Below are 20,084 nucleotides of genomic sequence, written 5' to 3' on the forward strand. Positions count from 1 at the left end.
CACAGATAGTCCACTCATAATCTCTCTGCCGTGTCAGGGTGGAGCAAATTGCCGGGACATGTAGTAACTGTGTGTTTATGTTCAAACATCTCCCCCCGGCAGTATTGGGTGATTTATTGCACTTTTTTTTCTTCCCCTTATGCGTGTCAGAGCATCCAATAAATGACTAAAACACTCCGCATTGTAACTTTAAATCTGATTTGCTAGCTCGGCCGGTCCACCGCTTGCCCTCGACCTTCACCCTCAGCCATGCCTTGTCTTCCAGAGTCATGCCTCCCACTGTTTGAGCCTCATGATCAACGTTAGCTTTGTAACGTCGAGTATAATGGGTGGCTTTCCTCCGGGACGAGGCCATACAACAGGCATCTCTCTGGAGGTAATAGCAGTGTATATTACAGCTTATTGTATTAAGCAGGCGGGGGGAAGTTTGGCCCATAAACACGGCCACTGTGTGATTCCCACAGTGGGCCAACTGAAGCCGAGGGAAACACTTCCTGAGCCAGAATTGAGTCCATCGGGTTGAACAGCGCTCTGTTTCTTTCACTGCCTCTAGTCCCTGTTCCCTCTTGCCTCGTCCGCTGGGAGAGACCAGGAAACTGGAATACATGAAAAGTTGACAAGCTCTTTTTTTCCCACTAACAATGAAGGGACCTGCCACAGCAAAGACTGCCACCCCTCACCTATTCTGCTTGTTGCTTGGCTTTGGACAGAGAGAGCAGGTGGCCGGAGGGTCGTCAGTTCAAATGCACGACCAGTAAAATAAGGGCAGGGAAAGGGAACAACACATTGCAGACACAAGCAGTTCTCTTTAATTTTCAACTTCTTTTCTTTTTCTTATTTTGAACAAAACAAAGCTCTTACTGCTTTCTATTGTTAATAAGGCCTCGACAATAAGACTTAAAGGGGACATATTATGAAAATTCCACTTTTGTAGTGCTTCTACACGTTAATTTGGGTATCTGGCATGTCTACCGTCCCAAAAACTCTGGAAAAAAACAACTCCTGAGATTTGTTGTGGTTCCTCTATGTCAGAAACGGTACGCTAGAGTGCGTCGAATGGGATTACGACCAAAAAATATGTCATGTTCCAACCATGCCCATGTAGGGAGTCTCGCTACATGGCCTTGGGCCACCCCCCACCATCATCACCTCAAAACAGGTCAATCTGAGGAGGGCTGTTTTAGACAGGGTAAAAAGGTGCTGTTTTAAATAATCCTTGTGGTATTTTGACCAAAATATGCTACAGACATTTCATTAAGACCCCAAGGAACCATATCAACTGTGGTAAAATGGGCATACGATGGGTCCTTTAAGAGACACAATCCAACATTGTTGTGCTGAGCCATTCATAAATGCTTTGTGGAGAGGAGGACGTTGCTTTTAAAATCAGTGACTAAACACAATTACTGATTGTTCCACTAGTATTTTTTCTCAAATGCAAATCAACGCGTACAAATCATTTTTTAGATCAATTCTAGGACAGACACCTGCCAGAATCTTCCCGGTTTCAAGATTCAAGCACTATTTCCATTTTTTAGAATCAACATAGGTCAACATTTATTAAGTCACACTCTTTGTGAAAATAAGACTATCAGGACATAATTACTTGAGGACACGCAGGGTTTTGCAGCATAGGACAGCTGGTCCCCTCTGTAGACCCTCTAAAACCCTTCAGCTAAAAACAATGAACTTCAGCCAGTTCAGCCAACTCACAAAAAAACAAAACGAACACAAGGACGGCAGGGGTGGGGGTTCGGTGGCAAGGAGGGGGGGGGTTATGGTAGATAAACGCACAGCAACAGCTGCACTGGACACTCGGCGAGTAGAAAATACCGTGCGAGGGAACGTGTCAGCGAAGCCCGCCGTTCACCATTAACGTGCCGTTCAGCTTGTAAGCCCCCTCGCACCACCAGCACCACCTTCCTGCACCCAACCCCCCCTCTTCCATGCAGCTGTCGGCCCCTCTTTCCACGTCTCTCTTGCAGTTTGTTTTCCACGCACGTCTTTTCATTCTTTTGTTTCAATAACACGTGAGGTAATTCAGCTTTTACTTTTGTGTCTCATTCCATTCCCCATAGTTTCTTCTTCGACAATGCACGGTTGCAATGCACTTTACTGAAACCAATGCATACAGTAATGTAAAACACCACATGATAAAGGAGGGAAAGGCACCACTGTATAGTAATAAAAAGAAAAAAGCTTGGCTAATTATGTGATGGTTGACACTGCATACTGTGCTTCAATTTTAAATAAATAATCAATTCTCAATTGTGATCGATTGCTTTCCCTTGAATTGTAACTGAACCTTGACAGAGAACAGATGACTATTGTCTTGTGTTACCTAGAGCAGTGTCTGTTCTAAACATGTCGGTTTGGAATGGGCTGTTTTCGTGGTCTGTGCTGATGCTGGTTGCAGCTATTTTCTTTCTGAAACTGTAAAAGTCACTTTCAGTAACTCAGCCGCAGTGAGTAAAGACCCACTGCAGGATGTTGTTGTGATCGCAATCAACAATACACTCTCTTGGGTCTATATAAAATTGAACTGCAAACAATCAAATACATGATTATTTGGAAGCAAAACAATGCTAGAAGGAAGAGAGACCCCTCATCAAGCTAATGGGTTAGTAAATGGTTTGGTTTTGTATTTATATAGCGCTTTTCTAGTCTTGATGACCACTCAAAGCGCTTTACAGTACAGTTTTACATTCACCCATTCACACACACATTCATACAGTGCATCTATTCGCAGCACTTTGTTATTCTATGGGGGGTCCATTCGGGGTTCAGCATCTTGCCCAAGGACACTTCGGCATGCAGATGGGTCAGACTGGGGATCAAACCGCCGACCTTCAGGTCGGAGGACGACCACTCTACCCCTCAGCCACAGCCGCCCAATTAGTAGGTAAACTTAAAGTCCAGCTTCAGACAGTGATCTGATATATACTGTAATCAAGGAAGAATATGATGATGTAAAAAGCGTATGGAAAAGCATAGGAAGAGGAAAAATGGAAGAAGGCAGAGGATTTACATTTCTTCTATCTGTCTACTCTCGTGTGTAGAGACAAATACCTGTGCAATTGTTATGGCTGAGTTGCTTCGCATTTTATGTGAATGTGTTCATGTTAATTTAAATGCATGTGGATCCTTCAGTTAATGCCTCCTGTGAGTAATTTAGGTTTGAAATGTCTGCATGATTCTTGAGGCTTCATGTCAGCCTTGTATTCTCTCAAACGGTCCATTCGCCAAGATGGACAGTACACAAACATAGCCTCTAGCTAGCCCCTGTCCAATATTAATTCAAATTATTCTAAAGCCCCTAATAGCGAAGCAGTTGTGACGGGTCGAGTATTAGATTTTCAAAGCTGCAAACAAACAACCTGGACGCTGGAATCCACTTAGGGTCAGTGCATCGATCGGCAAAGCGGACTGTGTTTGCTCAGATGGCTGACAGGAACGTGGGCTGTTAGGCGGATCACTGAGCATAGGTCAAAGGAAAGCAAATTGTGCAAACACAAAACAGTCCTGGTGTTTGGTCATAATTTCCCCCTAGGTTGCTCCTAGCAGGGGCACCTGCAGCTGACTCTTTTGTTGTGTCTCCTGCAGACGCTTTCACTCGTCACGTACCGACATCCTGCCACATTTACATGAACAATGACGGAGGGGAACTGCACTGGTCACTGCAGCCTCAGGGGTCTCTGTTTATGCCTTACTGCAAGTGATTTAAATGCAAATTGAGTTCCTTCTAGACGTTTAATGGTGTAAACTGTAAAGAAGAGTAAGAGATGGCTTGTTTACCTGTATGTGGCGTCCATCGGCGGTGCCCAGGTACGCCACTGCCCGGCCCTGCACTGGCACCACATTTATAGAGGTAACCAAGGTGTTGGTGAGCTCTTTGTGCCAGTACTCCAACCTTTGGAAGAACTGGGTCACCTGCAGACGGTACTTGCCCTCCTTCCCTTCGTGAATTCCCTCATGTGGGTCGCAGTCGTCAGAGGAACTCTGCAAAGACACCACAAGCACCAGGGAGAGAAGATAAAGAAAGTAAGAAAATGCAAAGTGAGAACAACGCATGATGGTAAAATCATCGGGGGCATTTTTAACACCCTGTGAAGTGGACTTCAAATTCAAACTTGCATGAGGCCAAAAATCTGGAGTAAACAGATAAAACAACTGATAACCACAGAAATTAGATTAAACATGGTACTTTCTGGGATGATTTTCAAGTATGATTGGGTAATTTTGTCAACACAGATTGCTCCCATAACGAGTCGTCATTACATAATATCATGTTGTAGTTCTTTCATATCTGGTCTGATGGGGGAGGGTTAAGAGCCAAACCTCCTAAGCCCCCTCTGAGCTTCTCTTTCATCAGGCCATGCTCGTAATGGAGGTCTCGGCGTGATAGCACCTCTAGGGCAAGTACATGCTTTGTTGAGTTGGAGTCTGTGGATGGCCGGGTTTCATGGGAAACAGCAATGAGATCTTCATGCTGTTTTTCATTCCATTAACTCATTTTTCTCTCTCCCACTGGGCCGCCCCACTTGTTCCTCCTTTCACCCACCCTCCTCTCTCTCTACTCCCATCTCCTCTCTCGGAGTTTAAAATCAAACCCTGCCACACCAGCTCCCTCCTTCTTTGGTTTTCAAACGTCGCTGAGCTGTGCAGATTGTTGTGTCTGGAGCCTTTGGAGCATACAGTGAAAGCACAGGCTGCAGCCAGGGCTTTTCTCTATCAATATCCCAGCTTTCTCTCTCTCCACTCACTACCCGGCCCTGCCCTCTCACTCTTTTTGTGTTTAGTCATGGTCGCCTGTCCCGGCCTCAGGTTTCATTAATTATTAATGGCCCAGACGGTGGTGGGGCCTCTTGTGGCTCTTAAGGTCCTTGACCTGGTCGCTTGACCGGACCTGAGCTTTTTGTTGTTTTCTCAGCTTCAGTGGATGATGACCTCTTCAGTGGAGTCACAAGAGGCAGGGTGATCGCAGGTAGAACGATTATGACGACTGGTGGACGATTTCGGTGCCCCACCGAGGAGTTTGGTCATCAACAGGTTTTGACATTAGCTTTAACCTTCTGTTGTGACTTACAGAGTAAAAAGTCATCTTAATGCATCCAACTAAATTGGTTTTAATCATTTATAGATTCATGATCCTCTCACTGCACTCTAAAGGAACTGGCTGGGTCACCAGGCCATTATAAGCGCTCTGGAAGAAACATGCCACATCGTTTGTTTACGGTGATCTCAAAGGCAAGCTTTGAAGATAAAGAGAACACTGGTGGGGCAAATAAATTAGTGAAGTCTCTCTGTGACGTCACATAGCTGAGACAAACAAGCCCACGCGAAGGGGGAAGCGGAGGAAGGCAGAATAACCTGGGGAAGTGTCAAGCAGCACACAGAAACAAACCTTAATTAAATTAAAAATCCTCAAGAACGATGGCCACAGTAATGTGGGGGAAATTGACAGCTTGCAGAAAGGTTGGATGTTTTATGCCAGACGCAGAAAAGGGTGGTGCAACCAGTTAATCTGCACCTAACTACTGAGTGTTAAAGACAGGAAGAACAGTTCAGAGCATATGAGGAATGACAGTTTGATACTGAAGGTGATTTAGAGTTGGATGAAGATAGGGTTCAATTCTGAGAGCTAAGGAAGAAGGATCATCTCCTTTTCCTCAAACATGATGAACAGTTTGCCTCTGACGTGGACAACTTTGTATGTTTATGCATGATTTGTGTTTATCATATGCTTGTTCCTAACTTAGCGGAATCAGGACGGGATGCCTAGCACTGAGCAGATGTGAAAAACACGTGAATCTGCCAAAACTCTGCTCACTTCTTAAAACTGGAGCAGATAGAGGCATCATCACTGCAGAGATTATGCCACGCGGCTCAGAAAACAGTCCTTGGCCTGATTATTTTCAGAGCAAACAAACATTACTTTGGGGTGTTTGTTGAATCGGAGCAGGACGATGGGAGGGAGAACTGGAAAGGTCTTGGGGGGGCATTCATATGCTGCCTTTGCCGAGGTATTTGTTAGGATCAAGGCATTGAAATTGGACAGTGGAAGGGCTATTTTGACGGGCTTTGTTTGAAGCTCTGTTTCTGTTATCCTTGGCTGCTTCTTGGCATGGAGACAGAGAGTTTAAGAAGACGTCACACTGACACTCACACACAAGATTTTCATAGAAAGATTTCATGCAAGTAGAAAAGAACGACATTTGTCTGGCAAGGATGAAAATAAGCTTGTAGGGTGGGGGGCAGTGTTCATCTGAGTTGTAGGACGAAGCAAACAAGTCGTTTAAAATAATTTTAGTCTCTTTTAAACAACAGGAGATCCTGTTGAGCCTATTACATACTCATCAAAGAGCTAATCTGTATGTAATCCTGACAGATGTCACAACATATACGTGTGCAGTTTTATATTTTACAATTCTGTGATTTAAGGTTAAGGTTGAACCTGAAACCGATGTTTCGTGTTTTCCAAACTTTAAGCTCTCGGAAGATTTATGATGTTGGCAAGTGCGCCTGATGTTCTACATCTTTCAAGTCGTTTTGTGAGCGTGTCTCTCGGCCGTAGAACAGGCACCGTGGGGCAGATATGCGAGATATCACACACCTATGGCCCCATACTTAACTAGCAGCTATTGTCCCCTAAAAACAACGGCATGGCGATAGAGTTTCTGTGTCGCGCAGCTCCTAAACCCCCCAGCACTGCTCAGGAGACTCAAGAAGGGGATGAAAGATGATCTGCGTGGCTTAATGTTGTTTCCATACTCTCACTGTGGCCCCTGGGTCTTGTGTGAATAGACAACCTAAGGCCTGACTTATAAACTGTGGACTGGGTTACTGGCAGAAGAGGATTTGGACACAAACAGCGCTGTGCAAAGAATAGAGTAAAGGCGCTCTTGCTGTTGTACAAAAATACACATTCTGCTGCAGAAGCTTAGCCTGAGTTGGAAGACATGCACACATGCACAAGCGTGTGGGGTCAGTCTTGTCGTTGGCCGCTCAGCTGGCACTCTCACTGGAATAACACACCTTTGACCTCGGTATAGCTTGTGCAATTGTGGGCTCCAGACAGCGGAGAGGTTCGGTTGTCGTTGGGGTGTGTGCAAATGCATTTCTTAGAGAAAGTGACATGCGAAGGAATGTGGAGCGCAGAACACGTAGAACCCATACGTGAGCACATGCCTGCGCGTGTGAATGTGCTGAGGGGGGAGTGCATTGTTACCGTAATGTTACACATTACAGTACTCCACCTGGGCTCAGGGTGCACGTTACTCTGCAACCTGACTCTGAGTAGTTAATAGCCATGATGTGTGTGTGTGTGTGTATGTAAGCACACAGTTGGCTGCAGAGCCACATGCAGTCATGTGTTAATGTTTGCATGTGTTTGTGTGTGCGTGTGTGTTTGTGTATGTGTGTGTGTGCGTGGCTGCATGGGACTGTCAGGGTTTTGGGGACAGTTAAAGGGGAGTGAGACAAGCTGACAATAAGGCAAAGACAGACCCCGGCCCCTCACAGTGCAGCTGGCCTCGCCCTCGAGTGGCCCGCCAGACGCCAGCTTTGTTTATAATGGGGCCCTGAGGTGGACACGGCCACGGGTGGAAAGTGGCTTCACACATAAACAGGCCCAACTGAAGACAAGGAGATTTCAGTCAAAATTAGAGATCCTGCTGGTGGTAATATGTAGATAACAAATTACTGTGGGGATACATGAAATCATTGATTAGTTTGCAGATGCTTGCCATCGAGGAAGCTGTGCTCTTTCAGATACACCGATGATTTCAGAACAACATTTAGTCAACTCCCCATTTCCTGTGTTGCCTTGCGACTACATTGTATCTACAAATAATGGCCACTCGAAAAACAGGACACTGGCTTCATTTATTTATTTGTCATGTATGAACGTTTTCCAAGCTGACACTGTTCTGGATATAACAGTCATCATGCAGAAGAAAGTGGAGGTTTTGAAACAAATGTCTGGTTTCCGAAGGATCCTCCTTCATACAGCCATCATCAAACTCCACCACAATTGTCAGCAACTGAGACTGCAAGGCAACTGCTGAATGAATGCAGAGTTAAATACATGTACAGTTGAAAGTAGACTTTTAAAAGCTCTGCAAAACTATAGTAAGTATTCAACTTTTCAACCACAAATGTCATTTTCAGGTTTCTGCAAATAGCCGTTTTCAGACATGAACTCTGAAGAACGTTTCTCCAGGGTTTACCTTTCGCACATGAACAATGCAACAGGAGATTCTCCGCTCAGATGCGTTCAAAAAAATGCCTTTTTCATCATCAAATAGTTTTTATCTATTTTGTGTTTTTCATTTCTGTGTCTGTCGCATGTTGGTAACATCATCGACACACCCAATCACTGGCGGTGAGTATTTCGCGGTGAATCCTCAAGGGGATCAGTGTTGTCTGCTACACTGATTTGGTTTTCCTCACTTTTCCTCACTTTCTAGACACAAATGAAGTGCACCAAGCAGCGTGGAGTCTTCTCTTAACCAAAGATATTTAAGTTGCCCATCCTTAACCATCGTTGACCCATGTTCTTTACTCAAAAGATCAGAGGCCGCATTAAGAACATTTTTACCAGGGAGGACTTGGGAAGAGAACATCCCTCCACTGCTTCCTTTTATTTGTATTCGTCTCCCACAATGATGCCCTGCCCATAATCCTCAACTGTCTAAAATTACTAAACGATAAAAGTTCCTTTTTTATTCCTCAAACACTTTCATCTGCTAAATGTATTTCCAGCTCCTCCCCTCATGCATCACCAGTAGGAGATGTTCTCTTGTTCAGGCCAGATACTGAAAATAAAACCATATTGTTCCATGAAAATGTTAAATAAAGTATCATACGCCCCTAAGTCTCTCCCCCTTTCCTCCAAACAGAGCTCGGCTAAGTGTTGCCCTTTTGCCCACCTATTCTCCTCATCGCCTTCAATTCTTCTCTTGGCCAAATACCTTCCTCTCTGTTTTTTGCTATTTCCTTACAAACACTGACACACACACGCATGCACACTGTATCATTATGTGTGTGAGCTCCCTATGCTCCCCCCACAAAGGAACTACAGGAACAATGCAGCCTCTGAGCACCACTAAATCACCTTAACTCTATGAATGTGAGTGAATGACGTCCACGTCCTCTTTCTCCTCTGCCTCCACTTGGAGAAATATTATCATTGAGAAGACTGTGCGGGCCGATTGCATCATTACATGACGATAACGTCTTTTTCTTCACGTATCAACACTTTTTGCTCAGAGTTTACATGTATGTGATTCAAACAGGGGTACGAGCTGAAGCGTGAGTTTGGCCGATCAGGGGCCTGAGAACCTCTTTGATCCCACTTCTCCTTAACAGCAGCGGCACATTCTTAAGACAAGCTTTCCAGCATTGAGCCAGCAATCCACATTTTGGTCAGACTGACACAGTAGCTGAAGTTGTGCTCTGTAGATCAGAGGGATTAGACAGGTCAACTCCTTAATACATTCTTACTGTTACACATAGAGATGAAAGAAATTTAAATGAGAAGGGGGGAAATCTTTTAAGGCCACCAGGCCAATTACCTGGTATGTAGAAAACAGATTAATCACTTCTCCATTGAGTGAACTTGGTTTACAACCATGCAGCTATTTTCCTTCGTGTTTCATCAAAGCTCCTAACATATGAGATATTACATCATATAAACTCAGGACTGTTGAGCTTGGCTTGCGCTTTATATGAAACATACAGTAAAACACTCGTACTGGATACTTTTTCTTGCTGACTTTTATTTGTTTAAACACTGAGGTCACGTTGATTTGTGTGAAATCTGCTGTGGGGATTCTCTGGCAGTGACCCCCATCACGGCAGCACACACGCACACACGCACACACACACACACACACACACAAAAAACCCACACACATACACGCACACACACTTGTCATACTTCTATCTTAGTGAGGACAATCATTGGCATAATGAATTTACCAGCTTTAAAACGGTCACAACTAAATGCCAATCCCCCTAACTCTTACCCTAAACCTAAACCTCACTCTAACCTAACCATAAAGCTAAGTCTTAACCCTCAAGCAACCCTTTGAATCCTCACTTTTCCAAAATGTTATCACCCCGTAAAGGTCTAAGTTCAAAATGGTCCTAACTAAATAAAACACACACACGTGTCATGCCTCTATAACTATATAGTAGTCAACCTAAACATAAACATAACCAAACAAGTATGCCCACATAAAATTAGGAATACCTCATGCACACACACGCACGCAAGCACAAACAAACGGCCAAACGTTTCCTTCTTTACGTTCATGAGGAAACTTTTTTATAAGACACGATGAACTTTTCTTGCCCCCAGAAAATGTCCTTTTACAGTAACATGAGTGAAATGTCAGAGCCAGATATTTCCCAACCTGAACAAATATAACCACAACCATCTGCATGGCAAGACACCACTGTATAGATGAGAAATTATGTTTAGTGAGTTTACATTCACACATGAGAGGTGTAGGCACTGAAGCGCTCTTTATATATATATGGTCCCCTCGGGTAAAAAGGGGCTACAAGGATAATTTGGATGAATACGGATGTGAACAAGTCGGAACACTTTGTCTTTATACTTAGTGACAGTCCTTCTACTCGGTAAGTAATGACACGGGTTAACCTTCGGGGCGCAAATGAGCGCCACATCCCACTTTGCTTTTTCAGCCGGCATATTACTCACTCAGGGCGATATTTTAGAGCATTAATGTCTTTCTGAGGTCCGATCGATCACCAAACTGACAGCTGAGTGGAGAGATCGGCCATATTTACTGAAGCGGCTTCCATTCCGGCATGTGCTCTTAATAACAGAAACACATGAAGGGGGGCTGTCCTAGTCTCCGGGCTGCTTCACAGAGTTAACAAAAGTCATCTATAGTCGAGATTTTATTTGCATTAGCATTACTTTCATCCCCTAATTACTACAGCCACAGGGGAATGTAAAAATATGTCTGTTATCCAATGCACATCTAAAACAGCCTCGCTGGGTAAGTCAAAATAATTGTCCCCTCAAGCTGAGAACAACTACCTTCGATTTGAAGCATGGATATAAACAATGTTTGAAAAAAACATAAACTGACATTTTTCATTGTTATTCAGCCAAATCCTTTTTCCTGCTTTGTAACAGTCTGCAATAATCAAATCCATCCACTGGTGCAAACACTTGGCAGAATCTCCATGGTGAAGATTTCACTATGAGCAGGATTTTTTGCCATAAACAGCTACAATTTAAAGCATCAAATATTCATGACTATAAGTGGCTCTGCTGCTTCTCTCTATCTTGGAGCCAGTCTGAAGTGTGGGGGCCTTGCTCACACATGAGGTACACCAGTGAAAAGCAGCTGGACAGCTGCAGCCAAACAGCAGCCGTTGCGGAGCAGCCAGATAACCTCAGGTTATAAACAGCGCTGGACGGTTCTTCAGAGGAAAAGGCAGCTTATCAACTGAGGGTCAACATGAGGGTTGAACACGTGGGCCTCGTCGTCTCTGCTCTGTCCTGGATGAGAAGAGGTCCCTGGCAGGTGTTGTACTGGCAGAAACACTGTGCTCGTACTCACAGCAGCTCACTTCAAAGAAGAAGTAGAAAACCAGGAATCTGAAATGTGGCAGAGGGGAAGACGGTTTTCCTCACAGTCCATGTACTTTTTTATTGCTTGGAAGCCTGTCTTCGTGTCCTTTTTCACCAAGTGATGCAGAAAAGCATATTTAATATTCCAAAGTCTCTCCATGGTAACTGATGGAGCTAAAAATAATGAAAAAAACAATGGAAACAAACCTCTTCAAAAGCAGACATGGCTTTTATAGAGGGCGATCTTTATGAAGTCACTATTAAATATGTCATTGCACGTCCCAAAACTTGCATGCTGCAGACATTTGTTCACTACGCCATGATGAAGCAACATTAAAGACAAATCTTCTCACACTCACACACATATGATAGGTTCATATAAAACGTATATGCAGTGTTGTAACTTTTATAAACTTGTGCTCACTTACTGAGTCATCGGGCCTGAGGCCCGAATATTGAAGGCTCTTGACTGGAGGATGTCAGCACACTGACTTAATGTCCGGGGCTCGGTAGGGGTGAACGTCGGTAATGCAACAATAATGGTTTCTTGATGTGAAAACAAACTGGTCATCAGATTTCCCCTCAAACCATAGAAGCAGCAATTTAGTCACTTGTGCATCATGAATAAAAGCTCATTCTGTATTCCCATAAAACTAAAAGTTGTGGGAAATGACCTTTTCAGATTTTTTTAAGACTCTCTCCTCACTTCTTCAACTTAAAACAATCTTGGCAGAGTCCGACTCCTTTTAATCGTAAAAACCACAATTCAGTTTCCGATCAAAGCTCCTGAGCTGTGTCAGGTGTGAGCTTGCCTTCCTCCTGCAGTATGATTCAAAGAAGGATCACTGATGAGGTGGATAAGATCAAAGCTGAAAGAAAAATATCTGAGCCGTCCGAGGGCCTGGCACGAAACCTTCTCTGTTTGTGGTGCATTGTCTGGAAGCACGGCGGGGGGGATAAAAGCCAAACAAGTGTGCGGACAGAGGGACAGAGGGGAGGCTTCTACTGTTCGCCTCAATTACTTGAGTACACAGTCAGGCACAATCCTTTGCTTGCATTGTGAGGAGATTACTGGCTGAATGGAATCGGAGGGATTAGTCCTCATCTGGGATGAGACCATCCGCTGGAATGACATGGTGTCCACTTTCATTTGGTTAGAAATGTAGGATTCTTCATTGGTTATCTGTGTAATCAGGAAGCTTGTTGAAATAGTGGACAGAGGTCTGCGACACAGGAAATTCATCGGATCATCCACATCAACAGAGACTTAAGGGGGCAATTTGAGCAAATGTCAAAATACGTTCTACGTTCTCACTTGTTGCCTCTACTAGTGAGCACATTATTTGTTTGGTTTTTGTGCCTCTGGGGTTTGCAGCACTGAAAATGGGCATTTATTGTGGCAACACAAACATGAAATCAAAGAAAATATTAAAATGTTGTCTTGGAAATCTTGAATAAAAATGAGAAATATTGAGAAAAACAAGGTACTTCTTCCAGTCACCAATATTCTATTAGTGTTCTTCGGGAAGACATTGAACCCCAGATTACTCCTGAATAATATGTAATAGAAAAATGAAAGTGACTTGTAGTGCAAAGTGCTTTCAGTGGTCAATAAGACTGGAAACATGCTTTATAAATACAGTCCATTGACCATTTACAGTTAAAAAACCTGATAAAATATAATCCAAACCATCTGCATTGCTTATAATGCAGATGACCACTCTACCCCTCAGCCACATTGCGGCTATTGCTGAGGGGTAGAGTGGTCGTCCTCCAACCTGAAGGGCGGTGGTTCGATCCCCAGTCTGACCCATCTGCATGCCGCAGTGTCCTTGTGCAAGATGCTGAACCCTGAATGGCCCCCCATAGAATAACAAAGAGCTGCGAATAGATGCACTGAATGTGTGTGTGAATGTAAAACTGTAAGGTAAACAGCTTTGAGTGGTCATCAAGACTAGAAAAGAGCTATATAAATACAAAACCATTTACCATTATTATAACTCAATGCAAATGACCGAAACATATGTCATTTATTTGAACTGACCCTGTAAGGATGCTGGCTCTGACTGCATTTGGCTGATGATGGAGGTGATGGTGGTTTCCTTTACATTAATTACAGGCCTGGTGGTTCGTCCTGCCCACATGTCAAGGTCCTGAGAGAGAAATCGCCATTGATTCTTTTTTCTCCTGTTTAATTTTCTCCTTAAAAACACTTTGGGTTAACTGTTAATTACAGCTGAGTCAACAGACGCATGTTAACTCAACAGAATGGACTGGTCAGATGTTTCTGTCCATGTGTTTTTATGTGTGGACTTTTTTATGTACTCACTACTACAGTTACTGAAGCTTGTGAAATATGGGGCTGAGGTAAGCTTTCATTTCTGCCTTCCTAGCGTCTGAGGCCACAGGCCTGCTGGGATCATTTAATGCTCTACTGAACTTTGTGATTATGAGCGTTTCAAAGGACCAGACTCAGACACTAGGACAGAGCACTGAGGATCTAATGCCAAGGAAATGAGCGGGATCTGGGGTCGAGGTGAGGCTGCTCCTCAGGATGGCAGTGGGCAGTTAGGGAGATTGCTTTTGGTACGGGCTGACAGATGAGCATCCACATTCCTTATTTCAGTAGAAAGCCGGATATCACCATGTGGTGAAATAGAAGCGTAGGAGGCATGTCGCTGATTAGGAAATAGCTTGGGGTGCCTTGACTCATAAACTCACCAGAGCCAAGCTCCACATTATTTGACACTAAACAAGTGTATAATGATTGGCTTCTGGCTATGCTGCACAGGAAAGCATTTAGAAAACCAATCAGAGATGAGTCTGTCATCAGGACGGTGTGTCAGGAAAGTATCTTGTTTTCAAGATGGGGTCAAAACACAATGACAGATTAGCCAACGAGGCTCTTTGGTGAAGTGGTGGCTGGAGGAATGGCTAAATTCTGAATCTATGTTTTTTTAAAGCCGTCAAGCTAAGGATAAAGGTTGTTTGATATAAACAGGGACATGAAGTTGTTGTAGAAAAGGCAGCATCTCTGTCTCCACCAGCATCCTCTCCTACAGGGGTGCTGAACTACCATTGCTTCCTGAGCTGCTGGCTAGGCAGCACAGATGTAGTGGCACAAGGTCTAACATGTTTCTTTTAGTTCGCCTGTTTGAATTTCATCACAGGCCGTATTTAGGTGGGGTTCAAACGTGTTTAGTTATCAAAGAGGTCAGGTAAAGGGTAGGCAAGGTTTTACCTGTACCTCTACACCTCTTGTAGAGCAACCACTGGTTTGTTTTGATAAAGGATTATTCTTTTAGTCCATAAAGCATCAAAAATAGTGAAAACAATTAAAATCAATCCTGAGAGGCCTTTTTGACAATAATGTTGTCCCTCCGACACCATTAACCAAATAGACATTCAAGAATATTCAATGATGTAAAAAGAAAAAGCTGAACAAATAACAAATGAGCAAGGAAGAGAAATGCAAAACAACAAGTCGATGATAAATTTCAGCCATGGTCTAAATTTAACTGTATTTGGCTGATGTTGGTAATTTCCCAACCTGCTTATTGGAAGACAGCTTGCAGGCACTGACGGTTTGCGTATTTACTGCTCGACTCTTTATCTAGGGAACAAAGATAAGATGTGCATACAAAAGCCTGCATGCAAAAGGATTTACCCACACACTTCCATCTCTCCAGCAAAACAAGAAACCTGACTCCTGGACTAATGATTAACTCTGCAGATTCAAAACTAAACACACTTTGAGTGGATGTAGAATAATGTTGGAAAAGGCCATGGGAATGCCTTTAGACATTGACAGGATACAACTGACGAGATGTTGAAATAATCTTGCTGCTTCTTTGCATGACAGTTTTTAAAGAACTATTTCATGACTTAATCCGAAAGGTGATCCTGATAACCCATGGAAGCACACTTCAACCTGTGTTGACGTGCTTGGCATCGACTTCATGGTATGGCTAATTCAAAGGAAGGGTTTATGATAGAAAGCAGAAGATACAGTCCATGCTATTGTGCTTTTAATTTCTTGATGTGCTTTGCAGCTGGTTGTGGGTGCTGACCAACTCTCTCCTCACGCAAAGAGACCTGCCTGGACACGGCTGCCGGGTGACGCAACAGCCCACCTGAGAGAGGAGGGGTGGAGGGTACACAGCTGCCAGCTCTCACCGCAAAACACAACGCTGTGATGGCACTCAGTTTATAATTTCCTTGATTAATCCACAAATTGCTGGATCTCAATTTGCCAACATCAAAATTGACATATTAAGCAGCAATATATTAATTATTGCAAATAACAGTTATCACTCATACAGCAACAAGATGATACATTACAACATAGCTATGCATCCTGCAAAGAGCCGTGTGTCTTTTTTGCACTCCCTTGATTGGCCAGACCAGGAGATGCTGGAGACGCCAAAATCAATGAAAACAACCAACATATTTAATTTTGTTTACAATCCATCACTTTTCATTCTGGTCACCCTGTAGACTTGAGAACAAGACTCCTCTGTATTACAAACAGACAGCAGAATTACCAGCTTGTTGTTGTACAGCTCCACTAACCAGTCAAGATTCAGGAAATAAGGTCATATCTTCACTCCGCTCCTGATATAATGTGTTTTTGCAGAACAATATGAAGATACAGTGAAGTCATTAACTCGTAATTTTTCCAATAAAAAATTATGAGGCGGACGTTTGTGACAAATTTGAAGAAAATCCCCTGAGCTGCACAACTTTAGATTTCACATTATGAACATCAGAACATTTCACAGACAAGTTAGACACACACACACACAAACACACACACACACACACACACACACACACACACACATACACACACACACACACACACACACACACAAGCACACACACACACACACGTATCAAGAGGGACAGGACAGGACAGGAACATAGTATTTTCCTTCTTCTGTTTATTCACGTTCTTCGCTGCTGTAGACCCGCCTGTCTAGCAAGGGCTTAGCAAGGCATGAACACGCTTGGGCATGTGTTACACAATGTATTACATCTGGGGTGAAACAAAACAAAACAACCCCGTAAAGTGCAGGGGGTGCCACTAATAACATGAAAAATGTCCTCTTATCATATATAGACAGATATAACGATGTAAACAAAGCATTTACCAAAAAGTGTACTTGATGTCACATAAATAAATAACGGACTTTTACTATACGCAAAAAAATACACTTCTTTATATCCAGATTCATCAATTTGTATGTGTTTGAAACGATTCTGAAAAAACGTGTGTGACAAAGTTTTGTGCAACACATGTTTTTTTGCGATCATCTCCAATTATTTGTACTTGTTGTTGTGTTATTTACTGTTTTATGTACTTTTTTCTCCATACTGCAATCCTACGTCTGCCTGCCTGTATGCCCTGGAAGTAATATGGAAAAAGGTTTGAGAAGTAAATCCACCATAGTCAGTGGACAAAGCCGTATTTTTCCACTGAGAGGTAATGGGTTTTTTGGCTGCCAATAGAGCTAAGTGATTATATCCTGTAGTTTATCATGCAAGTTCCAACTGGGTCATGAAGCCGTTTAAGATAATATAGAGATATATGATTCAGGTTTTCAAAAGGAGATGAGAAGGTCAGAGGACCAAAACAAAAACATAAAAGTCCATCTCACACTTCTCAGTTACAAAGTCTGTGCAGCATCTTTATAAATTGGGTGATTGAAGAAAACGACTTCAGGTCGGTGGTAGAGTTTTACATGTACCAGCGCCACGAGAGCACAGGGAGAGTTCAAGCGAACAAATACCAGCTCACTGATGGCAAGAGCAGGCTCGGGCATGTGACGCTCAAACACCATGACATCTACAGCAGAACCCACTGAATCAGCAGCACCACTAAGAGACAGGGAACGTTCAGCACATCCAATGTCTGACTGCTGCGGGTCGAATCATTTGAAACTCTCCCAGTGTGGAAAACTGACTGGGAGAATATCAGGGGCTGATCGATCAGTTATTAATTCATGCAGGACCGCCACTGGTTGCATATTTGAACTCCTCAGTTTTACGGTAGCTGTTACAAACAGCTGCACATGCACTACTGTTTAACCATCTAACCTTTCATAGGAGAGTTTCATGTTCAAACTGAACAGAGAAATGTAGATTATAAGCAGATGTACTGCAGATTGAAGAAAAGACGGCTTGTTCCTCAGGTGGGATTTTGTCCAAATGATAACTGGAAGTCTTAAGATTTTATCATGCTGACTATCTCTTCTCTTTTTACTATCTTTTTTTTCATCCTCTCCTGTTAAGCCCTTTACACGATTGTTTTGAATAGCCAGTCATGACAACTGCGTCAACACATTTTTAACCATTTCATTTTTTCACACAATTTGAGGCTATATTCCCTTTAGACCTTTAGCAAATGTTAAGTCGATGAAAATTTGAACTCAAGATAAGGTTAGCCACTGTAAAACAGCACGGGTCTATGTTGATAATGTTTTTTTCAATTCATATCAACCCTCACCGACATTAAAGTCCTAACTTGTTTTGTGACAGAAGGCTGGCGTGAGCATGAAGTCTTCAGTCAACAACCTGGCACCTCTCTATTGGCTTGTCAAACATTTCCATGTATGTGTCCCAGAATTGAACTCAGAGCTTTACAGTCTGCACCCTCTATCATTGGACACTTACTTTGAAAACGGGAAAACAAAAATCATCCCAACGAGAAAGAAGGGAGAAATCTCAAGGATGTATAGATTCACAGAAAGATGGAAGATTACGTGGACACTGAACAAGGAGTAGCTGTTAAAGGTTTCCTGCTGCAACAACACATACTATTTTCAGATTATATATTGTTTAAGAGATTACGATTAGGGTTCAGATTGATCTGCTGATAAAAGTCAGGTCAAATCAGTGAAACATAAAAAAAAAAATTCTCTGCTGTGTGCAAAACGTCCAACACACAATGAAATGTTACTGCATATTTTCCATTTGCCAAAAAACTGACCGGCGCAGGGTGATTCACAGTACGTTGGAAGTCACGTTACTGGATCTCCTCCATTTCATAATCACTCATTAGGAATTCCTTGACAAAGACACGTTGAATCAATGGGCCTCCCCGGCTGCTTGTTTGGCTTCTTTTTTTTTAAAGCCAGCGTTTAAAGCGTGTTCATTAAAACGGGCCGGCTAATTAAAATGACTGTCGGTCAAAAGCGGCTCTTGGCTGGAATTATATTACGCTCACGATAATCAATAAGGCCGAAGATTCAATTTAAAAGCAATCAGCATTTGGTGGGTTCTCGCGAATCAATGCTAATCCGATGATAATTTTGACCTCGAATGTGGCCGTTCTTTATTTTTAGTCTCAAATGTCGCTGCACCCACTATAGACTTGGGAATAGATGCCGGGCATGCTGGTGATGCAACAAATTCCCGCCGTGGCTTCTGCGGATACAACATTACCCGGGGAAAAATCACCTAACATTTCTTTTTTTAAAGCAACGCTCTATAGCAACAGAAACACTCTGGGCGTTGGATCAATAGTTTTTGACAGATGTGTATTTGTAGGAGTGGTGGAGAGCTACTGAAATGCACAAAAAAGGCTGTGAATCACGTTAAATCTTTTCTCTAATCAACTATTGGCATTCATGCTTAAAACAGTCACAGTATGAAGAAAAAAAAGTATAATAATTGTTTTATTATGTATCAGTAGCCCAATACCATTGTATATCATACACAGTTTACAGCTTTTGGCTACGTGAATTTTTATGTCAAACCCGCCGCTGCAAAATGATGGCCGCTGCTGCTTCAGGATCAGGGCAGACAGACGATTAGGCCTGTTGTTTTTTACCGTGCTAGAATATCCTGTCGGACCCGGCCTCACTTTGCACTGACAATAAACTTTGCCCCGACACTCAACCAGAAATCATTTGGACACACGTACAGTACTCAAATTGATTCTTTTGTGTGTGTTTCATTCATCCTAGAATTTATGAATAACACAAAAATTGAAAAAAGACCAACAGACGAGAGGCGTACAGCCAGGACGTTTCTCCTGATTTTGACAAATTGATCTTCTGGTGGCTTTCAGGATGTGAAGAGGATTTCAACACATAAGAAAAACAGTGTTTAAGAAACAACTTAACAACCTTCTCTTAAATCACTCAAAGACTTTTACTGTGTTTTCTATGTGCAACCTGGTTAGTCGATTATTATATTCCTTTTGTCGATTGAAATCTACTCACATTAAATACTTAGTCCACTCATTTTCTGAGACCCACAGTTGGGATCGACCACATTACTTAATGCTTCTATATTTAATGCTTACACAATTGTTAACCTCTTAGAAAAATGTTTTAAACTGATACCAGAAAAGTAGCTTGGTTTAAAGGGTTAGGGTTAGGGTTAGGGTTAGAGCAGCCTGAGGACAGAATCAGCCCCACAGAGACAAACAGAACAACAGATTTGCACCATCACTCTGATGGCT

General features: G+C 42.8%; 1 protein-coding gene across 2 annotated transcripts in view; it reads right to left on the reverse strand.

Annotated features, from left to right (window-relative positions):
• The window catches only part of met (MET proto-oncogene, receptor tyrosine kinase), a 68,851-nt gene that overhangs the window by 40,622 nt on the left and 8,145 nt on the right, over window positions 1-20,084 (reverse strand). For both annotated transcript variants that reach the window (XM_053426327.1, XM_053426326.1), the window contains exon 3: window positions 3,796-3,999. In XM_053426327.1, coding sequence (XP_053282302.1) covers window positions 3,796-3,999 — 204 coding nt within the window. The remainder of the gene's footprint in view (window positions 1-3,795; window positions 4,000-20,084) is intronic.

Source organism: Pleuronectes platessa, chromosome 7 (genome assembly GCF_947347685.1).
Source record: "Pleuronectes platessa chromosome 7, fPlePla1.1, whole genome shotgun sequence".
Lineage (NCBI taxonomy): Eukaryota > Metazoa > Chordata > Actinopteri > Pleuronectiformes > Pleuronectidae > Pleuronectes > Pleuronectes platessa.